The sequence below is a fragment of the Lutra lutra genome, chromosome 5 (assembly GCF_902655055.1).
Source record: "Lutra lutra chromosome 5, mLutLut1.2, whole genome shotgun sequence".
NCBI classification, from domain to species: Eukaryota; Metazoa; Chordata; class Mammalia; order Carnivora; family Mustelidae; genus Lutra; species Lutra lutra.
Window position 1 is genome coordinate 139,587,611 of NC_062282.1, and position 24,085 is coordinate 139,611,695.

Here is a 24,085-nt window from a genome sequence, read left to right on the forward strand (position 1 = left end):
CTGACACGGACCTTTGGACAGCAACGCTTTCCACTCCTTCTTAAGGTCTGTCTTATTAAGTCTTGCTTTTCAATGTATTCATGTTTCCCCAGAGCTCAGTTTTTCTTCTAAAAACAAACTACCGTGGGAGTTTCTTGTGTGCGGTATTTCTTTTAGTCATACCACACGCTGCCTTATTATATGAAACCTCTTGACAATTGATTCAGGCAGAAGACTTTTCTCCCAACAAAGAAAACTATATCATCTCACAGATGCTACCGTGTAAATGCCCTCCATTCAAGACGGTTTGGTTGCAAAACACAAAGCACTAAAACAAAACAAAACAAAAAACTGGATTTGCATTTTTGCCATTTCCACCATGTCTCTCCAGCTGAATTATGAATATCAGCATAGCATGGGGGAGAAGAAAAAAATGAAGATAAATTAGACAGCTTTCCAGAAAGTCTAAAAAAGCAGTTTAAGAGACAGAAAAGCACTGTCATGTGAGTAAGAAATGCCCCGAGAAGGTGGCTTTGCTTTCACCATGTTTTCGGATTTTCTGTATACTGTACCATGAAAGTGACAAGCTACCCATCAGTCAAATGATGTCATCCAGATAACTACAGCAACAGTTTAAATACCTAACCCTTTTCTTACTTACTGTGATCTACTGAACTCATCACACTTTACACATAGCACTCTGATCACTGGAGAGAATGTGTGCGACCCAATAAACATAATTGTGTCCTATTTTCCCCATGTACACAGAAGCACACCGTTAAAAAATCTAAGTGATATATGAGGGAAATGACTAATGCTGTTTAATAGGTAGAAGGAAGGGAGACACATATCAAAAGCCTTAATGGCGTATCTTTCGCATGAAGAAAAGAACAAAGAGGGGCGCCTGGGTAGCTCAGTGGGTTAAAGCCTCTGCCTTCGGCTCAGGTCATGATCCCAGGGTCCTGGGATCGAGCCCCGCATCGGGCTCTCTGCTCAGCAGGGAGCCTGCTTCCTCCTCTCTCTCTCTCTGCCTGCCTCTCTGCCTACTTGTGATCTGTCTGTCAAATAAATAAATAAAATCTTTGAAAAGAAAAAGAAAAGAACAAAGAAAAATCCCACCAAATTTCTGTCGGTATGGGTTTGTCCTAGACCCACACTGAAGACTACTTGTTCACAAAGACTTTTCTTGACGAAGTATTTAGGTGAGGCTAACCTGTCCCCAAAGTTCTCCATTATGAGACAAACTAAGTTACGTGGCACCGATGGCAGGAAGTAATGTTCCTTGTCATGTCCCTCTCGTTTCATATCCCGGAACTATTTCTAGCCATTACTTTAAAATCATCATTCTAGAACTGTATCGAATACATCCACTCATTTTCCGAACACCTCGTATACAGAACCATTTAAATATTTATTTAAGTCAGATCACAGTGATGCAATTAATAACAACAGCATGACTCTAGAAGTATAGTAGCTCGAGTCAATGACCCAACCAGCGGCAAGGGTATAATTTAGAGGCAGAAATTTCCAGTGCATGCACCGTTAGCCACAGTGAACCTGTTACTGCTCTAAAGGGAATTGTTTGCCTCTTATTAGATTTTCTACAGCACAGCCATAAGTGATAAATGTACTGCTCTACTCACTGTCAGGTTAATCAATGCTGCCAAAGTTTTGTTGACCTAACAGTAATCCATAAAGTGAGCAGCATTTTCTCCATGCCTATGACATCTCAGTCCACAGAAGGGCTACGAATCCAAAAGGAGCAGCAGCCCACGAGAAGGACTTGGGCTGGGGGGAGACGGGAGCAGGAGTGGGTTGATGGGAGAGACTGGGTGGTTTTCAAAATTAGCAAGTATTCTGGGTCCCCTGCCCTGATAACAAAGCACACACCCAAAAATTCAATTGTGATGTTTAAAATCCTAACAGATGAACACATCTCCTAACGAACGATGATTTCTTTAACAGCAGCTCCCCATCCCGCAACACCCCCCACCCACCGCCCCCGACCCCCAGGCAAAATGAATCCACAAATAATAAAAGCACCCAAACCTTCAACAACCTCCCATCAAAAGAGCCATGTCTAGTGCATGGGCTGTCTGTCTGTCTACAGTTCAGTGCACGGATCAAATGCAGGGCTGGGCGCCGGTAATAAGAATGGTAATGCAGCCAAGGGGAAAAAAAAAAAGGGCCCCAAATTTTGCTTCACTGAAAATCAGAGCATGGGAGAGACCTGTCCATTAGATGAGGAAAGAAACAACAGGAGAGGCAAAGCTGCCTTGCAAACAAACCAGTGCCATGCCTTCACAAGCAATTATAGATGTATGAACTATGAATTGCAATTGATTTTTCTTCCTGGGGTCACTCCGCTCCATGTTCTACGCACTCTACGCATTTATTTGGGCAGCAAACTGACAAGTTCTGTAGAATGACCTGAACAGTGTCATCTTTGCTCCGTCTCGAGGACTTCATTGTGGCTTCTCATTCTTGACACTCGTCCCTCCCAAAAACTTACTGGCAAGGGATGCCTTGATAAAGACGTGGAACAATGCAATTACGGCCGCAGAGGAAGAGCCACCTCTTCTGTGCCAATGAAAAAGAAATAGCATCCATCCGAAGACGGACTGTCAGCCTCGCACGTCTACAGCAGATTTTCCTCTTTGGCTGGTGTATTACGGCAGGATACGAAGCTCACACGATCTGTCTTGCCGGTAAGAAGAACAAGAGAAACTGGTGGTTCTCAGAATAAATTAAGTATCATGATTTCTTACGCTTAACGAAGGCTTTTAAAAACTTCAACCATAAGAGGACAAGATCTTCCACTTGTCTGTTGTCTCTGACTCCCAGCAATGACAAGATCTCCCTGTGTTTTGGTCTTCACAGAGCTTTAAAGGGTGAATGTGACCCATCTTAAGACAAAGCATTAAAAAATTCCTGTCTCTGGAAACCCTTCCTTATTTCTTATCAGTAAGTCTTAGACATCTCCCCTGTCACTATATACAGACAGTTACAAGATGCTTTTGAACAGTTATGGAGTATTTTGTCTAGCTTTCTAACGTATGGATATGCCAATAGGTTTTTAAACAATTCCCACCTTCCTGGGCAATTTTTATAACTATGTTGCAGTGAAACACATGTCTTATATACAGCATAGCCCAATTAGGCAGGAATACTGTAGTATCAAGTCATAGAGAGGGAACTGCCAAACTGCTTTTCCAAAAGGCTGCCACAGCTGGCAGTCACCTTAAAGGTACATGGAAACGTTTATTCCTTACAAACGCTGACTACAAATGCTTTGTTTTAATCTTCGTGGTTCCATAAGTAAATATCTCATTTTAACTTACTGCTCTGTAACTAATAATGAGGTATCCTTTTCTCTTGTTTCCTGAGCATTTACAATTTTTTAAAATGAATGAATTCTGTCCATTGTCCTAGTGGATTATCTTCCTCTTAGTGATTTGTAAAAGCTCTTTGCATACTGTGGAAATTGGACTTTTGTCTTATGTACTGTGCCTATTTTTTCAGTCATTTTGTCTTATAATTTGAATTCGTGGTGACTTCTTTGCTGTATACAATTTAAAGTTTCCACACAGTCCAATTTTAAATGTTGCACATACCAAATAACACAGAAATACCACTATCAACCCAGAGAACATAATGCAATATAATACTGCATGAAGAAAGTGGGGACTACTTTTATTTCAATATAAGATTATCTTCCTATCAGAGAAAGAAAAAAAAAACCCCAAAAACCCCCAAAACAAAAGAAAGGATTAGAATAGTATCAGGTATCATTAAAACAAACTATCCCTCCAGCAGGCTCGGACAGCAGTCAGGGTGGACTGAGCTGAAGCTGGAAGATGCTGGGGGGAGCCCCGTTGGGAGGCAGACAGGCCTGGAAATCTGGGGGGTGGGGTAGTAAGACCAGTACCCTAGGAGCTGTAACAGAAGGTAAGATATGCTGGCATCTCGGTCAGCTAAGGTACCCCAGGAGAATTGAGAAAGGTCTCATGAAAGAGGGGGTGCTGTGAATGAGCTTTTCGGGGCGTTCTGGTAAACAGACACAAGAAAAAGGGATGTGCCAGGGGTATGAAAAACATGAGGGTCAAGACGAGGAGGCAGGCAAGTAAGCCAGTGTGGCTGGCACATTAGAGACAGGCAGAGTAAGGCTAGAATTCTGGACACCTGGCCCAGGAACAGCACAGTCTGGTCCCTGACCAGGAACCCTGGAACTATAGTTTGGCAGGCGGGAATCATGGCCAGAGATGAACTTGAGTAGGAATATCTACCTCGGGGTGAACTCAAGGAGCTCAAGCTAATGAGGAAACTACCATGACGATCTTGGAGAAAGGGAACAGAGCTGTGAACCGCGACAACGGCTTGGCAATGACAACCGAAGAAAGTACTTCTCTAATTCTGAGGAGCCTGCAGGACACAGTCATGGGACTATTACTAGTGATGAAAAGAATGATTTTTGCAAAGGAACCTATGAATGGCCCAGAATGGCCCAGATTTTTCCGTAACAGGACGAGAGAGGCTCTATAGAGAAAGTCTCCACCAAGGGGGTGACAAGGCAATGATGAGTAATATTGGAAATAAGCCAGATAATCCTGGGTATAATGGTGCCGAATTTGGCTGTGGATCTGGAATAGGAAAAAGGTCTCAGTAGAGTATGAGGCATCCATGGTGAGTCTCCTACAGTGAATGGTTTGGAACAGCGACAGAGACAGAGAGGGAGAGTTCTAACAACACATCGTCCACTCAGATGCCACTGACCTACCTTCCTGCCCAGGTGGATGAGGGAGGAAAAATCAATTTATTTTTGTATCTGCTACATAAAAGGCACTCCAGGGCAAGAGACAATGACAAGTCCTCTCCAACCACTACGAGGGTCAGGGAATACAGAAAACAGGATAAAAGCCACAATCCCCACCAAAGAAGAAACATCCTCTGTGGAAAAGGTAAAATTAAGAACAAAACAAGACATTGCCCCTTCTGTAAACAAGAACAAGAGGAGGCAAAGCCAGGGAATGATTTTGAAAGTATTAGACATTCTTTAGACTTGAACATATTGCCACGATGAAAATTCAGGATGCAGGGATGTGGCGGCAAGACTCTTCATCTAGCTTGAAAATAACCCACCGCTCATAGTCCAAAAGCAAGACGGGAGTTGGCCAAGCTCTGAATTGGGAAAGGCCTTTAAAAAAAAAATTTACTGTGGGAAACAGAGCACTTTGTTTAATAAATTACAAGTAAGTCCTACAGAAAGACTATACATATATTTTGAAAGTTCTAAACACACTGTAATGACATGCGTTTACTTACTTAAAACACTTTGGCATGGATGGAACAGAGGATGTGCTAAAGAGGGAGCAGTGTCTCCCAAACATTTTTCACCATATGCCTCCCAAATGAAGAAGAGCTCAGCCCTTACCCTGAAATGCACGTTGTTTACTTAATCACACACCATATAAAGCTATCACGGCTTTAATTATGTGCTATGTAGGGGCGCCTGGGAAGCTCAGTTGGTTAAGTGTCCGACTCTTGATCTCAGCTCAGGTCTTGATCTCAGGATCATGAGTTCAAGCCCCATGTTGGGCTCCAAGCTGGGTATGGAGCCTACTTAAAAAAAAAAAAAAAAAAGTGCTATATAAAACATATCCGAAAGGAAAATTTAAGGTAATATAAAGACGAAATAAGATTTAAAACAAATTTTATTTTATTGTTCTTATCCATGATAGAATGTTTTTTATATAAAATTATGAATAATGACACTTTAACAGGAGAGCAGCGTGACTGAGTATGCTGTTTAAAGGTGGCACACAGTAGCTGTACTCCATGGTATTCAAGAGTGACTGAGAAGTTTATTTCACAAATATTTGGTGTTAACAACTGCCTCTGTCAAAAACCGTTATCTCACAAAGACAGGTAGATCCAGCAGCTGCACTAACGAAGTTATAACACCAAATTTTCCAATTCCAACCTCCAGTAAAACAAAGACATTTTAACAAGGTTTGACCACGAAATTCCCTTCTTTCTTGATGTCACACAGTTGTTCTTGGAGAACAAGTGGAAAATGTTGCATTTAGAAAAATCTGGACCCAAGACCCACTGAAACTCTTCTTGTGGAAGATTTTTGAACAGGCTAGAAAATTCTGTTTCCAAGTTTTCAGGGAAGTAGAGAGTATTTTAGGTTACACACATTAATCCTGGCAACCAAATCCCATAATGACAGAAACTTTGTCAAACATCCACTTCCAGAATGTTCTCTCCCAAGCTTGTGTTCTCTCAAAAGCCACTGACTTTCTCTGCTTGGGGTTCTCAGGGCCTTCAGCGGGCGGGGGAGGGGGTGGGCCAGGCAGAGAGCTATAGCCAGGCTAGCTGGGGGGAGTCCGGGGTCAGGGGGAAGGCACAGACACCAAGGCTGCCCCCTTCCTGCTGTTCTCTGTACATCTGGGCAAGCACCTTCTGGTTTTGTCTTCAGTCCACAGTTCCTTTGCAAGGCATCTTTTTTTTTTTTTTTAAGATTTTATTTATTTATTTGACAGAGAGAAATCATAAGTAGGCAGAGAGGCAGGCAGAGAGAGAGGAGGAAGCAGGCTCCCTGCTGAGCAGAAAGCCCGATGTGGGGCTCGAACCCAGGACCTGGGATCATGACCTGAGTCGAAGGCAGCGGCTTAACCCACTGAGCCACCCAGGCGCCCCTGCAAGGCATCTTTTTAAGTGACTCGCACCTTCGGAGAGATCTCAGTGGAAGCATTGGGTTTAGTGGAAATCAGCTAATACCACCTCATCAGGCACCTCGGAGTACAAGAAGCTATCGTGAACACACACACCAGGGCACCCAAGGGAGGCCCCTGGTGCTGGACTCCAAGCTGTCTGACCTCTGGACTCGTGAAAGGGCAGGAAGTTGTATGAACAGCAATATTAATAAAGCCCACTTCACTTCCCTGCCATATAAAAAATAAAAAGAATTGCAAGTTTCACGACCGCTTTCCACATTCAAGTGGGGGTGACCATGCACACGTGGCCTTGGACACTTGCTGGGAAGAGGGCTGCATCCATGGGCCTCTCAGGGAGGAGACCCCTACACAGGCACTCTTCAAATTATCTCCTCTGACCAGTCGGTTGTGAAAAAGGTTCAAACCGATTAACCTGACTTGCTACTACTTGGTCTACACGGAGGAAATCAGAGGCGCTTTACACGCAGGCTTAGTGCATGTGAGCATATACAAAATGGTCCATATTTAGGCAGAACGACTTCAATACCCGAGGATGCTGTTGAGCTAGGTTGGTAGTGAGGACGTGGAAGGGATACATGCAAAGCGCCATGTAGAGTATGTGGCCAAGGACAGGTCCTTCAGAGCTGTTTATTTTATGAATCAATGAGTGAGTGAGTGAATGGATAAAAGACCTCCCCTAGAACTTCCTAGTGACAACACCCCATGTCGTCCTAAAGATGGTGCTATGTGTGTCTATTAGCTCATGTGGTCCTCTTGAACAACTCTACAAGGTCTGCCTTTTTAGGTGACCCATGACCAGAGAGGTTCAGTTACAATCCTAGATGAGGCAGGAGTGAGTGGCGATTTAGGACTCTGAACCCACATCCCCCTGATGCCAGGCCTTGCTCTTGCATTCCAGCCCTCTCCTGTTGGCCATGTGCCCCAATCTGCACTGGCCTCTAAAGGCATGGATCAACCACAGCCCAAGGGCCAAATGTGACGGGCTGCATGCTTCTCTAAATAAAGTTTTATTAGAACACAGGCCCTCTCCTTTGTTAAGTACCCTCTAGTAACATCTTATGGAGGCCTTTACACTACAATGACAGAGGTGGGTAGCTGTGACAAAGACTGTATGGCCCGAATAACTTAAAATATTTACCAGCTGGTCTTTCAAAGAAGAATTATGCTGACTTCCGCCTAGTGTAGACACTCTGGTGTTTACAACTCACTTCTTCCTGTCAGAGGGACAATATACATTTCTCTTTCAATGCGTTCACTAAATTCAAGGGTCAATTTTGATTTAGAACGTATCAAAAGTCTTTCTCACATAATTTGAGATTTGGGAAAGTAAACGGTTTTTGACACTAAAAATAGTAAACAATATGATAACATTTCATCAATTTCCTTTTTTGATTGGCTAGAAGGCGTGACACTGTTAACATACCCAAAATTGTCAAAAACCATTACTAACGCTGGTTCACATCCCCTGTTTTAAGGAATCCGGAACTAATTGCTCTCAATTAATCTCCTCCCCTATTTGATTGCTTATTTATCAGACTGGGAAAGATAGATTTAATAGTGCTTGCTTGAAACAGGTTCCTTAATTAGAAACATCACAGCATTTAGCTCACTTTGTACTCCGGCAATTAAGAACAATTTGGAAAAGGGTTGTTGATTTTTTTTTCCCCACTATTGTCTCCCTGATTAGTTTTCCAAAGATCCAGAGAAAACAAATGACAATTCTAGCAAGCACTATTGGTCCAAATGAAACCCCAACAGCCAGATTACTTACTATGAGAAATGTGGGCCATCCTTATCCATTTCGTCCGTGTCTTACATTTATTTCCCTGTACCCTTGTCTCTTGTGTAGGTAAGTGGCAATACCTCTTAGAAAAGGCATCATTTTGCACCTACCTTTACACAATTATCTTTTCTCCAAATAAGCCAAATCAACAGAAGAAATTATTTTTCTTGATTAAGCACCCACATTTCTCTTGGGAGGAACCAAAACAAACAATTAATCTTTCCTTATTTGTTCTCCGAAGTCCCTGCCTGCTTACATGCGGATATCCAGGAACCTGTGGCAGCCAGTCGGTCGCAATTAGGCCTGAGCAGAAAATGAATGGACTCCGGGCTGAGGGCCTAATCTGCTGAGAGTCTGTGGGAGAGGGCAAGGTTAGACCAGGAAAATTCCCTTGTTGTCGGAACACTGTTCAAAATTACTACCTGACTTCAGCATAATTAACCAGGCCTGGGAATTTATATGAACTAAGTAATTGGAAAGAATTAGCAAGAGATATGGACATTAATCTTTACCAGTTACACAGTGTTTAATGAAATTAAGGGTCTCGCGCTCATTCTTCCCTTGCTTAGTCTGCACACTTTCTACCTCACCTGTAGAACAAGGAGAATACGCCATATGGAGAGCTACAACAAACCCCAAACACTCCAGTTTGAAAATTAAAGACAATTCAAAAATTTAAGAGCTCGCTCTTAAACAAATTATAATGCATCCATAGGATGGAATATTATGGAGCCTTTATTAAAATAGTTTTTTTTTTTAAAGAAACTTTATCCCATCAGAGATACATACTGAAATATTTATAGATAAAAGACATCTGTGAGTTTTTTTCAAAATAATATGGGAAGGTGGGGTATGTTTGGGAATATATGTAAGACTGTCCCTGAGTTGATAATTATTAAAGACAGATGATGGGTATCTGGAATTTTATTATATTATTCTATTTTTTATATGTTGAGAATTTCAGTAATAAAAAAGTTAAGATATTTTTAAAAACCTTGTCTTAGGGGAATACTTAACACAGTTACGGTAAATGCCTATGATATGGTTTTATGTTTCTGTTTTTTTCTCAATGCAGATTTGTGACAGGTTTTTAAAAGAAGAACTTATCAAGCATTAGAGGTGACATACCAAATATATTAAAATATAGGCTTACAAATACACACAGAAAAAAGGCAAAGGAAGCACATTCTGATTTTGAGATGTTTCTATCAGGGCTTTTCAGCCATGCCACTATGAACGTTCTGAACCAAATGACTTATTTGTTGAGGGCTGTCCTTTGCATTGTAAGATTTCTAGCAGCATCCCTGACTCTACCCTCCAGAAGCTATGAGCACCCCATCCTCAAATTCTGACAACCAAAATTATCTGTACATATCATCTAATGTCCTCTGTGAGGAAAAACTGCCTCAGGTTCCTTAACAGTGGTCTGAGGAGAAGAACTACAGACAATTATTTCTATTTTTATTTATTTTTAAAGATTTTATTTATTTATTTGACAGACTGAGAGAGAGAGAGAGAGCACAAGCAGGGGAAGAAAGTGAGGGAGAGGGAGAAGCAAGCTGTCCACCAAGCAGGGAGCCCAATCCCAGGTCCCTGGGATCATGACCTGAGCAGAAGGCAGACACTTAGCCTACTGTGCCACCCAGGCATCCCTATTTTTATTTTTATTCTTTACATTTTTCCAAGTTTTTGAATAGGCACACATATATAAATCAGAACAATAACAAAAATACTGACATAGTAAAAATATATTCATCTGCAAGGGGAGAACTCTTGATGTCTATGAAGAAAAAGATGATTTATATCAGAAAATAAATTACTGTGGAACAGATAGGTAGTGATCTTTCTTTGATTAAGGTAGAGTCCTCAAGCTAAAAGTGAACCTCACTAAAAAAGCCAGTTCTTTTAAAACTCAGGAGTCCATCACACACACATTTGATAAAATACAAACCAGAAAAGTCTCAAAAATAATGTGAGCCTTCCCCAAACCTTCTCCGAATGAAAAACTGTAGTACCGAAGAGGGATTCAAGCCCACTGCAGCCATCTTAAAAGAACTAATACTCACAGAAACAGAATGCTAGCTCAGGGTGTTATTATTATTTTTTTATCAGAAAAAAAGCATCCGCATTTTCGTGGAAGTTTGAATGTGAAGAAAAAGCAGTATATGGCTTTGTGTCCATACACAGGAAATGACATCAGTGACTACGTGTTTGTAGAAGGTGCTTTGAGCTGGCTTTCCAGAAATGAGTCCAAGTCTGTGTGATAATACCCCCACATCTCCCCTGCCCCCTTTCTAGAAAAAACATGCAGCCATGAACCTGCCAAGAAGCCCAGACATCACTACTGAGGACTGAGCTGCAATCAGTCACCTTGTTAACCCAGGGCTCTAGGTTAGGGCACTAAACCTAACTTTAAGACTATTGAGACGTTGGATTTTAAAAAATATTTAATAAGTTTTAATTATATCATCTTTGTATTGTATTATATTTAATAATATTCAATAAAATATTTAATCAATATTTGATAATTCATAGTTTTAAACTTCCCAAAGTTTTAAGTTTTAAGCCTGATCAAGCTTTGGGTCCCCAGTACTGGAGTGCTTCATTTCCAATCCATTCCCTTCTACACAGATTCCTCTCCATGAAACATGGACGTTTCTGAGGTTCCAAGAGCTTCTTAAGTTGCCATTACTGACCTTAAGTCCAGTGACCTATATTACCTCTAAAGCTCATTATCCATAGCTCACTCAGAATGTGAAAGATCACACTTCTCTGCAGGCTTACCCACCCAAAGGAAGCAAGAATGCCTTATCTCAAATAAATAAAAATTTTTAAACATTTAATTAACTTTATTAAAAATAAAATATTTATTAAAAATTAATAAAAAATTTTAAAATAGCGGTTTAATTTATTCCATCAAATGTAAAGGGTACTGCTTTCTTTAAAGAATTAATATACATGGCTATTTCCAAAAATTTAAAAAATTTCTCTGTACTTAGAATTATTTTAAATGGAGTCTATGTCATTTTGAGATCAGGGGAAGCAAGCAAATCATGGAGAAAAATAAAACACAATGGAGAATAAGTACCAGAACTCTCTATAATTAAAATGCAAATCTTTAAATCATATGAGAAGAAATACCATATACTGTGCTAAGTATTTACAGCTTTCACAGTTTCTTCAGCTTAACACAAAAAAAGTCTTTTATTTTTTTATTTTATTTATTTATTTATTTATTTATTTATTTTAACACAAAAAAAGTCTTAAAAAACTATCACAAAGCCTAAGAATCTATAGGTCACTGTCGACAAAAAAGAAATTTAGGCAACAGACTTGCGAAGTTTTTTCTTCCCCCTGTTTTGTCTTTTATTTCACCAATTATGATGACAAACCTGTCTGCCACATTCTGGTTAGGGTTTTCCTGTACGAACAACCAACCGCTGAAACAGGGTTCCAGGATTTCTAAGCAGGCACCACAGAAACGTATGCGCAAGACAATCTAAAAACACTCTCTAGCAATGATGGATTTCAGTTATTAACAGATCAAAAAGAGATGGATGGTGGTTTGCTTTTCTTAATCTACATCATCATCTAGATCTATTTAAAGATATGTGGCGCACTAACAAACTTGGTTAAGGTTTCGATAAAATCAGTAAAAATAATCTGCCCCCGTTACATTGAGTCGGTATCGATCAATAAAATCACTTGTACAGGGAAAGTACTGTTAAGTACTGACAATCCCAGCCATTAATATTATTTAACACACCGCTCACAATCTTTAACGAGAACAAAGAACAGTGTGTCTCATGTTATAAGCAGGACCTTCATAGATACTGTTATTCCTATAGGCTTTTCCAGTGATTTTGCAAAATTCCAACTGTACATCCCTCTTTCACGAGTGCACCCCCCCTCCACACCAACAAGACGTAAGATCTTGTTCTTTACTTCAGTTGCATTTTAAAGGAACACCTTTGTAAGAACCCAAACTGCCATTATACCACTTCTTCATTTGTGAATGGAACTCAAAGCTCTAAGGACCTAAGCTCTAGGATGTGGGGTAGCCGTGGGCACAGCATAGGGTTTCTGTGCTACACTCTGACATTACACGCCTTCATTAAAACATTACCCTGTTGTCACGGGTAGATGAAAACAGCAATTTTCAATTACTCCTCAGTGTAATGGATGGCTAGGAAGAGATACATGTGAATAACTTAAAAGCACCAAAGTGGGGGAGCCTGGATGGCTCAGTTGGTTCAGCATCTGCCTTCGGCTCAGGTCATGGTCTCAGGGTCCTGGGATCAAGTTCCGCATCGGGCTCCCAGCTCAGTGGGGAGCCTGCTTCCCCTCTCTCTCAGCCTCACTCTCTGCCTATTTGTGATCTCTCTCTGTCAAATAAATAAATCCTTATTTTTTTTTAAAAAGATTTATTTATTTATTTATTTGACAGAGATCACAAGTAGGCAGAGAGGCAGGCAGAGAGAGAGGGGGAAGCGGGCTCCCCACTGAGCTGGGAGCCCGATGCGGGGCTCAATCCCGGGATCCTGGGATCATGACCTGAGCCAAAGGCAGAGGCTTTAACCCACTGAGCCAACCAGGCGCCCCATAGGAAAAAAAACCCTAAAAGTCGAAGGATAGACTTCTAGTTCTATTATGATGGAAGAGATACACTTTTCACACTTCTTCCTACCAAATACAACTCACACATTCTACTGGACGTTATATCTAAGGTTGAGGGAAGAAATGAAATCTGCAGCACCTAATGAATGACACAATGGTGAGTTTTTCTCTTTCCTGGGTTTTCCTTTTGCCTCATGTATCTCTACTTGGAGCAGAAAAAGCCGGAAGCCAGGCAATACCAAGAGAGGCAGAAAGGTCAAGCCCTGATAAGAGCCTGTTTCCTCTAGCGAAAAGACTGGAAAAGAAACAGCCTACCTAGCAAGGCAGAAAACCTTAAGACACTGACCACTCTACTCAACACAAGCACCAGAGAAAAGACTGTTTGTTGGTCCACTGCCACTCAAGCCAGGGGGTGCTGGGGTGGTTCAGTGGAACCAGTGGTTCGGTGGAAGCTGAAGCCCAGTGGGAAGCCCAGCTTGCCACCCTCATGAAGCTGCAACAAGGCACTCAATCCCAGGGTGGTATCGGAGATGTCAAGTAGGGAGCCAAGAAGCCAAGACTCTCATCTCCTGCCCAAGCCGGTGATGTGCTCTATCCAAGGGTCAGTGGATACACAGTGGGGAGCCAGAACTCCCGTCCTCTTCGCAGTCATGATGGACACCCCTCCCAGCCCAGAAGTCAACGATGGCCAAATGGGGAATCTGGTCATCCACCTTTACCTGGCCAAAAGAAGCCAGAGTCCTCCAGACCCCACCTTCTCTGGGCTGAGCAGTGTCATTAGAAGGGCAGCTAACACAGGAGGTTTAAATATTTTTTTTAAGATTTTATTTATGTGTCAGAGAGAGAGGGAGAGAGAACACAAGAAGGGGGAGGAGCAGAGGAAGAGGGAGAAGCAGGCTCCCTGATGAGCAGGGAAGCCCAGTGTGGGACTCGATCCCAGGTCGCTGAGATCGTAACCTGAGCCAAAGACAGATGCTTAACCAACTGAGCCACCCAGGAGCCCCAAGACAGGAGGTTTAAAGAAGAGCCGGAGTTCGTAACATAATGCAAAAATGTCCAGGAATCAAGTGAAACCATTCATCATATCAAAACCAGGAAGATCTCAAACTGAATGAAAAAGACAATCAAAAGATGCCAACACTGAGAAGACAAAGATGTTAGAACCATCTGATAGCGACTGTAGTAGAGAAGCTTTGGTAACAATGTTTCAGTGTGTAATTATGAACACGTCTGAAACAAAAGAAACAATATGAAAACTCAACAAAGAAACATAAAGGGGAGCACCTGGGTGGCTCAATCATTAAGCATCTGCCTTCGGCTCAGGTCATGATCCCAGGGGCCTGGGGTCAAGCCCCGTGTCGGGCTCCCTGCTCAACTGGTAGTCAGCTTCTCACCCTCCCTCTGCCCCGCCCACTGCTTGTGCATGCTCTGTCAAATAAATAAATAAAATCTTAAAAAAAAAAAAAAGAAATATAAAGGGTCAGCAAAGAAATAAAAGCTATAAAGAAGAATCGGTGGGTATTTTAGAACTGAAAAATACAGCGACCAAAATAAAAAGCCCCATGAACCAGGTTCAATAGCAGGATGGAAGGAGCAGAGGAAAAAGACAGCAAATGGAAAGACAGAAAAACATCAGTGACCTTATCTGACCAATGGAGAGAAAAAGTCTGAAACAAAACCATGGAGAAGACCCAGGTCTCTGTGGGATCAGAGCAAAAAACCATGTATTCCTATTATCGCAGTCCTGGAGGGAGAGGAGAAAGCAGGAAGGGAAAAGAAAGAAGAGAACTCCAAACAAGAAAAACCCAAAGCAATATGCACTGAGACACACCATAATTAAGCTTCCAATGACAAAGACAAAATCTTGAAAACAAACATCTTAAAACAGCATCTTACATAGAGAGGGGAAACAATAATATGACCGTGGATTTTTTTTTTTTTTTTTTTTAGAAGGCACAGAAACCAGAAGGGAGCAGCACAATATTTTCCAAGTGCTAAAGAAAAAAAAATAAAAAGGCTGTCAACCTAGCATCCCGTATCTAGAGTGATCAGACTTGAAACATCCCAAGGTCCTTGTCATGTTCAGGAGGAGACTAAAGAAAACAGGTAACTTCGACAAGAACAGATACAAACTAAAAGAGGAGAGAAAATGGAAAGAGAAAAAGGTGTGTGTGGGGGGTGGAATCTGCTACCAATCCAACAGCAGGCAAGAAAAGCAAAAACTCAGGAAGAGAGAGGCCAAGAGAAAGCAGGGACGGTAGCCCTTAGCTCTATCATAGGAGCAATCACAGAAATGTAAGTGGGACATTTTAACACACCTTTCTTCTTAGAGATCAGCAAGCCAAGTCTGATTGATTAGCGTGCTTAGCAAACTTCATATAGCCCACTTATATAGAACTTCTAGCTCACTGCCTCAAGAATTAGTAAGGACATACTGTCAAGCCCATAGCGTCAATTTTAATAAATGCTCCGTGTACTACTGGCCGAGTTAAAAAAAAAAAACAACAACAACACCACACCAAAACTCTGGTCCACGGCAGACTCCCGGCTCAACAGAACAACAGAACATGCAACCGTCTTGCATGACTTTAAAAACACATGAGGGGCAGGCTAGCTAGGTAGTCAGGTCTTCTGAAGACAGCAGTCTGCATGTACTAGATAACACGCCCCACACCAGCTGGGCAAATGTCTTCTTCCAGTGAATTTTAAGGCTTTTATTTTTTTTTAGCTTAGATCATCCTTAATCACAATTTCTATGAGCCACTTCACTCTACCTCCCAACACTTCCTGTGTGTATGTATATATATATATATATATATATATATATATATATATATATATATATTTAAATACATTATTTATTTGAGAGAGCAAGCATGAGTGGGGGAGGAGGGGGAGGGGGGAGGAAGAAGCAGAATTCCTGCTGAGCAGGGAGCCCCGACATAGAGCTCGATGCTAGGACTTGAGCCGAAGTCAGACGCTTTACTGACTGAACCACCCAGCTGCCCCTCCCTGTATATTTAACTGTGGCTCCCTCCTTAGGAAAAAGAGGAAAACATAAGCCTCTGCTGTTCTCAAGGAAGTGACCTACCACGTGGGTCCATTTCTCGGAAACGTAAATCTCTCAGTATTGCAACAGATGCAACAAGGTCTGAATGCAAACTTCCCACAGACCATGGCTGTCTAAAAACCAAGCCAGCTAGCAATTTCACGTTGCTACGGAAGAACAGAGAAGGACCCGCCTAGGAAGCCGGACTCAGATAAGGAAATGGATCCACCAATGAACCTCAACCTTGACCACACTTTGTTTTTCTTTCCTGGAAGAGTATGGATGGATCTTCATCTCCGACATACTGATATTTTGCCAATGTGTCTAAGCTTTGGTGGGTTTCCATCATTCTTTTTTTTTTTTTTAATTTATTTGACAGAAAGAGATCACAAGTAGACGGAGAGGCAGGCAGAGAGAGAGAGAGAGAGGGAAGCAGGCTCCCTGCTGAGCAGAGAGCCCGACGTGGGACTTGATCCCAGGGACCTGAGATCATGACCTGAGCCGAAGGCAGCGGCTTAACCCACTGAGCCACCCAGGCACCCTGGTTTCCATCATTCTTGATGCTCTGCACCTTGTCTCCGTTAAAAGCTCCCAGCCCCCAGCTTGGGGAAATGGTCAACTATTTTCCTTTGATTATCCCCTCCTCTACTTGGGTAATTTCCCCTCTTCTTTCTTTCTAGGACTCCAGACCTGGATAGATCTGCAGCGTCTTATCTTTTGATGGAGAGATTTTGTAGCTGTACTTTTGGGAACGGCTTCCCAAATGGAGAGCAGCTACGTAATAGTTCCAGTGGGAGTCCACAACAAATCCCAAGAACTCCTCTGTGTCCCTGACCGCTCAACTTATAATTTCCTAGTGTCACCTTTTGGATGTAAGGCTTTGGGGCAGCTCTCTAGATTTATTAAGCCAATTTTGGGGACATGATTTGTGTTGTGAATTATCTCTATGCTGACAAGCCAGTGGTTCAGTTCATCTCGGTCTTTTTTGTTCTTCAAAGGCCTGGTGATCCCTGGTTATCAGATCTCCCTGAAGAAAGCAGTGGGCAGAGGGGCGTGTGTGGGTTTTCCTCTGTGGCTCTGTCGGACCTCCTTCCACGTGGAAAGACAGTGTGGGTGGAGTGTGCAATGTGGTCAGCTGTCCTCCAGGCTCAGTTGGCAGGGGCAGGGTTGTGAATTGGGGGCTCTACTATCTATATGAGAAGCCTTAGCTCTCCATGGTCATTCTACTTAATATCTCGGTGTATTGTTTTGTTTTGCAGAGAAAAGTCTTTGAAAATATTTTTGGCCCAGTCACAAACATCAGGCTGCCTATATTCTATAGAGAACACGTGGCCGGGCCACCTGTCCCATGTGTGCACTCTGAATGGCCCAACTGATTCTCAGTTGCACCTGCCGATTCTGAATCCAGAAATTCTCCAGCAAAGCCACGGGCAGGTAGCCTCCTGCCTCTATCACAGGCTCGCGGGGTTGCTGCTTTCTGCTCTCTGCTGTATCCATTCACGCACTAGCAGAACATTCCATCTTCTCGAAAGAGAAATTCTTGTTAAAATTTTTTTGTCCTCTGATGATCCATTTCCCCCTCGCCTATCCATGCATGGACCTGTAGAGGTTCATTCCTTATGGAGTTTTTGTACTTTTATTTCAGAGGGGGTCTCAAGAAAAACAGGAAGTCATCTCAAAGCAGGATGTACTCTGGGATGGCTCGGCTGGTTAGGAATCAGCCTCATGTCATGATCCCAGGGGTCCCGGGATTGAGCCCCGCAATGGGCTCCTTGCTCGGCAGGAAGCTTGCTTCTCTCTCTCCCTCTGCCTGCCACTCCCCCTGCTTGTGCTCTCTCTCTCCGTCAAATAAATTAAATCTTAAAACAAAAAAACAAAAAACCAGGATGTATTCTATAAACCATGCCCGAGGGCCAAATCACTTTGGGACCGCCCCCCCCAATGTAATATATTCTTCTTAAGATGTGGGTTTCTCTGCAGATGACTTAACAGGAAAAACAGATGTATGCTGACACTTTTCACAGGATTCTACATATTCAAGTTACAGATTTAAAAAATAACCAATCAAAATAAAAACAAAACAAAACAGAAACAAAAACAAAATAAAAAAATCACCAATCTATCAAGGGAGTCGAGGGGCAGTTAATTAAATTGTGACCGTTTATGATTATAGGGCCTTTTCTTTTATGATTATTAATAAATATATCCTTACGTGAAACTATATCAAGGCTGAGACATTAGGAAATCCACAATGCAGAATGAAAAGAGCCTCCAGGGAGTTAAGAAACTAAAATTTCAGTCCAGGTCTTTAACTGATGAACTCCAGGGAGCGAGGCAGGTTTCATAACCACACCAGAGCTCAGTTTCTCTATCGCTAAAATAGAAGATCAGTGTGGGCAACCTTAGGGAATGCTGTCACACTCCCCCATGGTCCTGAAGGTACTAGCTGATCTTTGGACAAGGGGCACAGTTGTTTTCTGTGGCCCTCTCAAGTGCTAATCTGCCTGTTCTATCATTGGGAAACTGAGGCCAGAAAAATAATCCTGAGCACAACTGAGAGGCAAGAGGTGGACTGGACTAGAAAACATTCTAATGTCACCAGGAGCTTTAGGTGCTACGGCAGTGGGCTGTGAACACCTTCTCAGTTTTACCGGCCAGAACAGGGCCATCCTGTCCAGCGCACGCCGAGACTGTCTTACTCCTACAGACACTTGAACATCAAAAGGTATCCAAGACTGACATGTGACCCAGGGTTTTCGTTTCATTTGACATTGATAAAGCATTCCCAATCATCTTTGCAACTTCCATCCAACTCCCACTGCCTGCAAACGGAATCAGGAAGAGAAGGGAGATGAGAGAGCTCCTTGGACCTCCCTGGGGACCCAAGTGACAAAAAAATGAATATTAAATGCACGACAGGAAGCAAGCCCTTTCGGTCCCCAACCACATCTTTCAAGCCCTATTTCTGAGAATAGAAAATTCTAAGCTCAATTTGAGAGTCATTGTAAACTCCTCTCTGTGCCAGATGATTTTATCTGCATATTTACATCCAAAGTACAAACTTAAACCGTTTACACTGAGGGGTAATGGAAGTCATGTGTCAAATTCAGCGGGAGGAAAAAGAGGAGCACGCTTCACAGCGAAAGCCTGAAGATATACAATATCTGTGGAAAATGTGGCCTATAAGCATGCATTGTTTACCTATTTCGTTTAATTACAGAGAACATGAATTCTTACCCTTTGCATACAACGTCTAAAGTCTCGTGGTTTTTTTGGTTTGGTTTTGCCTGACAGTGTTGCCAGGATCTCTGGAAGTCTCACAGCCCTGTATACACAGCCTCAAAAATGCCGCCACACACGTTCCTGTCATCTGTGGCCCTGTCTCCTTTCATCTCCCACTTCCAGAGAGACACAGGGAAGGGTCTGTCCACAGTGCCGCAAAGCAGCACAAGAACAGTACAGACAACTCTCCTCAGATGCTCGCCAGGCCTTCAGCACGTCAGCTTTCCTTGCTGAACGCTGTCAAGACAGGAAGACTAGACAAGGCCACCAAGAGACTCCTGGCATCTTTGTACTGGGAGAGAGTCACCTGAATTGACCACCGAGTACAAGCCTGCGGGGCCAGCTTCTCCACAACTTCTAACCGAGAGCGATTCAGGCACAACCACCCAGAAAGTCTGTCACGCGCACAGTGTGCTGGCTTCCCAGAGCCAACAGTGACCCATCTACACAGCATCTATTCTGGCGTGAAAGCTTAAAGGGGTCGTTGGGTATTATTCGTGGAAAGCACAATATGAGCTGCTGTTTCTTCGACATCACATGTCTCAGAGGGAGAGATCATCATGGCTAAGCCATAACCCTTAGGTGAGGTCCAGCTCTTCTCTTCCTCATCCCCTCGGTCACACTCACTGGGTCATTCCCACGCATCTCTCTCAGGGGATCAGTGTCGTGGCTGAGCACCTGGCCTGAGCCATCCCAGCACCTGCCCTCTGTGGTGCTCTGTGGATCAACTAGGACATAGAATATTCATACTAAGCCTCTGCCCTTTGTATTTTAAAGCCGAGAAACTAACAGCCACCTGGGTGGCTTCATCAGTTAACCCTCTCTCTTAGGCTCAGGTCATGATCCCAGGGTCCTGGGATTGAGTCCCACATCAGGCTTCCTGCTTAGCAGGGAGCCTGCTTCTCCCTCTGCTTGCCACTGCCCCTGCCTGTGTTCCCCTTGTGCTTGCTCTTTCTCTCTTTCCATCAAATAAAGAAATAAAATCTTAAAAAAGAGAGAGAGAGAGAAAAGCAAAACAGAGAAGATGACATTGTTCCAACCTTCCTTTTGCTTTTCCTTTTTACTCCAGACAAGTTGTTGTCTTATCCTCCAACTTCCGTAATTCTGCTTGCTCCTCTCAGTGGCAGAAAAGAGCATGTGAACGCATTCTTTTAAAAGCACACATTCTGGGGCGCCTGGGTGGCTCAGTGGGTTAAGCCGCTGCCTTTGGCTCGGGTCATGATCTCAGGTCCCTGGGATCGAGTCCCGAGTCAGGCTCTCTGCTCAGCGGGGAGCCTGCTTCCCTCTCTCTACCTCCCTCTCTCTGCCTGCCTCTCCATCTACTTGTGATCTCTCTCTGTCAAATAAATAAAAATAAATAAATAAATAAATAAAAGCACACATTCTAATTTTCAAGGTTGGTCCTTCATCAGAGGCAATTTTTATACTCCAATTCTCAACATGATTCCACAGATGGACTAGCCAGACCCAACGAAAATTCAGTTTCTCTATGTCCCCAGCAACCCAAACCCCATAGCTCGGCAAATGCTAGGAGAAAGCAACAAATCTTGGAGAGAAAACAAAACAAAACAACAAAACAAAAACCCAAAGACACAGTAATGTGTAGAGTTGAACTGAAAAACTGGACAGACCTTCTCTCCATTGGTTTTTACAGTGACACGCAATTTTCACTTCCTCCATTCACATTATTACAAATAGGAGGTGATTAAAGCTGAAAGAACCAACAACATATTTATAATTTTAAACCTTTTTTATTTTAATCGAGAATGTTTGACTGCTTGATGTACTTTGCATCTCACCATAAGTTGTGAGAATAAAATATTGAGATACAAGTTTATTTAAGCTACATTATATTAACTGAAGATCTAAACACGTCTTACCTGTAAGTATGTTTCCAAACCTTGTCGCCGTTGTTCCAAGACCTTTGGGACCCAGTTCCTAACATGTTTAGAAGGGATTTCTGGAGTTTTTATGCATTTCTTCAGCTATAAAGACAGAAACAGGGGGAAAAAAAAGTCTCAGCTATAAACACATTCTTTGAGGGGGGAAAGCCAATAAAAGAAAATGAACCACTACTATCTCCAATAAAAAGACAGAAGAAAATGTAATTATATTTAAATTTTGTTAAAAAGTTCTCAGCAGCACCTGGGTGGCTCAGTTGGTTGAGGGTCTGACTCCTGGTTTCAGCTCAGGTCTTGATCTCAGGATCCAGGGATCAAGCTCTGTGTCATGCTCCCTGCTCAGCAGAGCCTGCCGGAGAGTCTCTCTCTCTCAAATAAATAAAATAAAATAAAATAAAATAAATCTTTAAAAAATTATTTAGCTATCCTAAATGTTCTGGTTTCAGAGTAAGAGTTTTGGGTTTCTGGTAGTAGTTATGGTTGGGTACCATCTAGTATTTCACACTAGAATTATTTTTTTCTGAAAAATTTTATGTTCGGTAAATACAAAAAAAAAAAGTTTAGTGAATGCATCATTATGGAGGTAGTTTAGGATTTCCAAAATCAATTAATAGAAAGAAATTTTGCTCAGAAGTACTTTTCTGATGAAAAAACTTTCTACATATTAGTTCATGTAAAAAGTCAAATAAAATGCAATGTTTATAACCATCCTGCTGGAAATGCCATGCAAACTAGACCACACCATTTGGAAAGTTTCTCAAAAGTCTGGAACAGAATCAACTTTAGCTTTTTAAAAGAGAAAGACTGATGCTTCCAATGCTCCTAAGAATTAGGTCCAAAATCTGTTCAAGAAAAATCATGGTTCTCTGCTAAGCCTTTCTGGGCAGCAGTCTGAAGGAACCACATAAAAAAAAAAAGGAAATTTCTTTTGGAACTTAAGTTAGAGCTGCCTGTGGTAGGCACAGCCTGTCTACGACATTGACACCCTAATCTGTGAATGTTACTTTATTTTACATGGCCAGCCGCTTCACAAAGGTGATTAAATTAGGAGTCTTAAAATGGAGTGACTCTCCTAGATGATCCAGGTGGGCTCAGTGTAATAGTAAGATTCCTTGTAAGGGGGAAGCAGGAGGGTCAGAGTCAGGGAGAGTCTGGAAGATGCTTATATGGTTGGCTTCCACCCCAGAGGAAGGGTCCAGAACCCAGGTGATCTCTAGAAGCTGGAAAGGAAGGGGAACGAATGCTTCCCTTTAGCCTCGTGATGCCTTGATTTTAGCCCAGTGAAACTCATTTCAGACTTTTGACCTCAAGAAGGGTAAACATCCTAACTTTGTATCAACATGCACAGGACTGGAGGAGATTATGCTGAGTGAAATAAGTCAAGCAGAGAGAGTCAGTCATCATATGGTTTCACTTATTTGTGGAGCATAAGGAATAACACGGAGGACATAGAGAGATGGAGAGGAGAAGGGAGTTGAGGGAAATTGGAGGGGGAGATGAACCATGAAAGACTATGGACTCTGAAAAACAATCTGAGGGTTTTGAAGGGGTGGGGGGTGGGAGGTTGGGTGAGCCTGGTGGTGGGTATTATGGAGGGCACGTAGTGCATGGAGCACTGGGTGTGGTGCATAAACAATGAATTCTGGTACACTGAAAAGTAAAAAATTAAAAATTAAAAAAAAGAAGAGTAGAAAAGCAAATCTGTCTTGTTTTAAGCCACTAAGATTATGTTAATATGTTACAGCAGCAATATTGAAACTGATACACTGACTAAAGCAGAATGAAGTTTAATGTTCTAATTAAAAACTTGGAAAACCTACTGAGACTGTAGTAGTGAGAAGCCAGAGCTGATTAAGAATATACAGATTAGGGATGCCTAAGTGGCTCAGTCGGTTAAGCCATTGCCTTCAGCTCAGGTCATGATCCCAGGGTTCTGGGATGGAGTCCCATATCAGGCTCTCTGCTCAGCAGGGACCCTACTTCTCTCTCTGCCTCTGCCTGCCTCTCTGTCTGCCTGTGCTTGCTCTCTCTCTTTCTCACACACATGCATAAATAAATAAAATCTTATTTAAAAAGAAAAGAAAAGAAAACCTTTAAAAAAAAAAAAAGAATATATAGCTTATGACCTGCTGAGGGAGGGGCACAAGCCCTGAGCATCTGAGCTCCCACACTGGGGAAATGAACCCCACAGGCTTATTTTGACTAAAGGTACAGTTTCATTATACCCACAGAAGGGACACAGAGTCACAAGATTTATTACAGGTCCCAGAAGCAAGGGAGGGGTACTGGTATTTGGACTTTCTGTTTTATGTACCTGAATTTAATTCTGATAGACTTCCAAAAAAGAAAGGAAAAAAAAAAAAAGGCAAAAAGCCAAAGGTAATGGGATATAGAAGAATGAAACCAAAGGGGCAGAGAAGAAGTAATTACCAGGAGATTAAGAACTTTCTACAAGACAGAAAGCAGGAGTATGTCAATGAAGAAAACAGAGAGGAGGAAGCCCCTGGCCAGGCCACCTCAAGAAAGGAATCACAAAGAGTGGAGACCCCCGTCTTCTCAGCAGACTTGAGAGATTTGTGCTCCGGACTGGTGTAAGAGGAGGGCAGAGCCAAGAAGAGGGATGACACAACATCATGGTTCGTGCCAATGGACACTCTACCCTTACCCTCCATAAGCAAGGGGCTAGCAACCAGGCTGCATCTCTAGCACTCATACCCCTACCCCATAAAAAAGG

At 42.4% G+C, this 24,085-nt stretch overlaps 1 protein-coding gene across 4 annotated transcripts in view; it reads right to left on the minus strand.

Annotated features, from left to right (window-relative positions):
• SNX24 (sorting nexin 24) overlaps positions 1 to 24,085 on the minus strand; it is a 157,543-nt gene that overhangs the window by 34,535 nt on the left and 98,923 nt on the right. For all 4 annotated transcript variants that reach the window (XM_047730771.1, XM_047730772.1, XM_047730774.1 and 1 more), the window contains exon 3: positions 21,331 to 21,435. In XM_047730771.1, the coding sequence (XP_047586727.1) occupies positions 21,331 to 21,435 (105 nt within the window). The remainder of the gene's footprint in view (positions 1 to 21,330; positions 21,436 to 24,085) is intronic.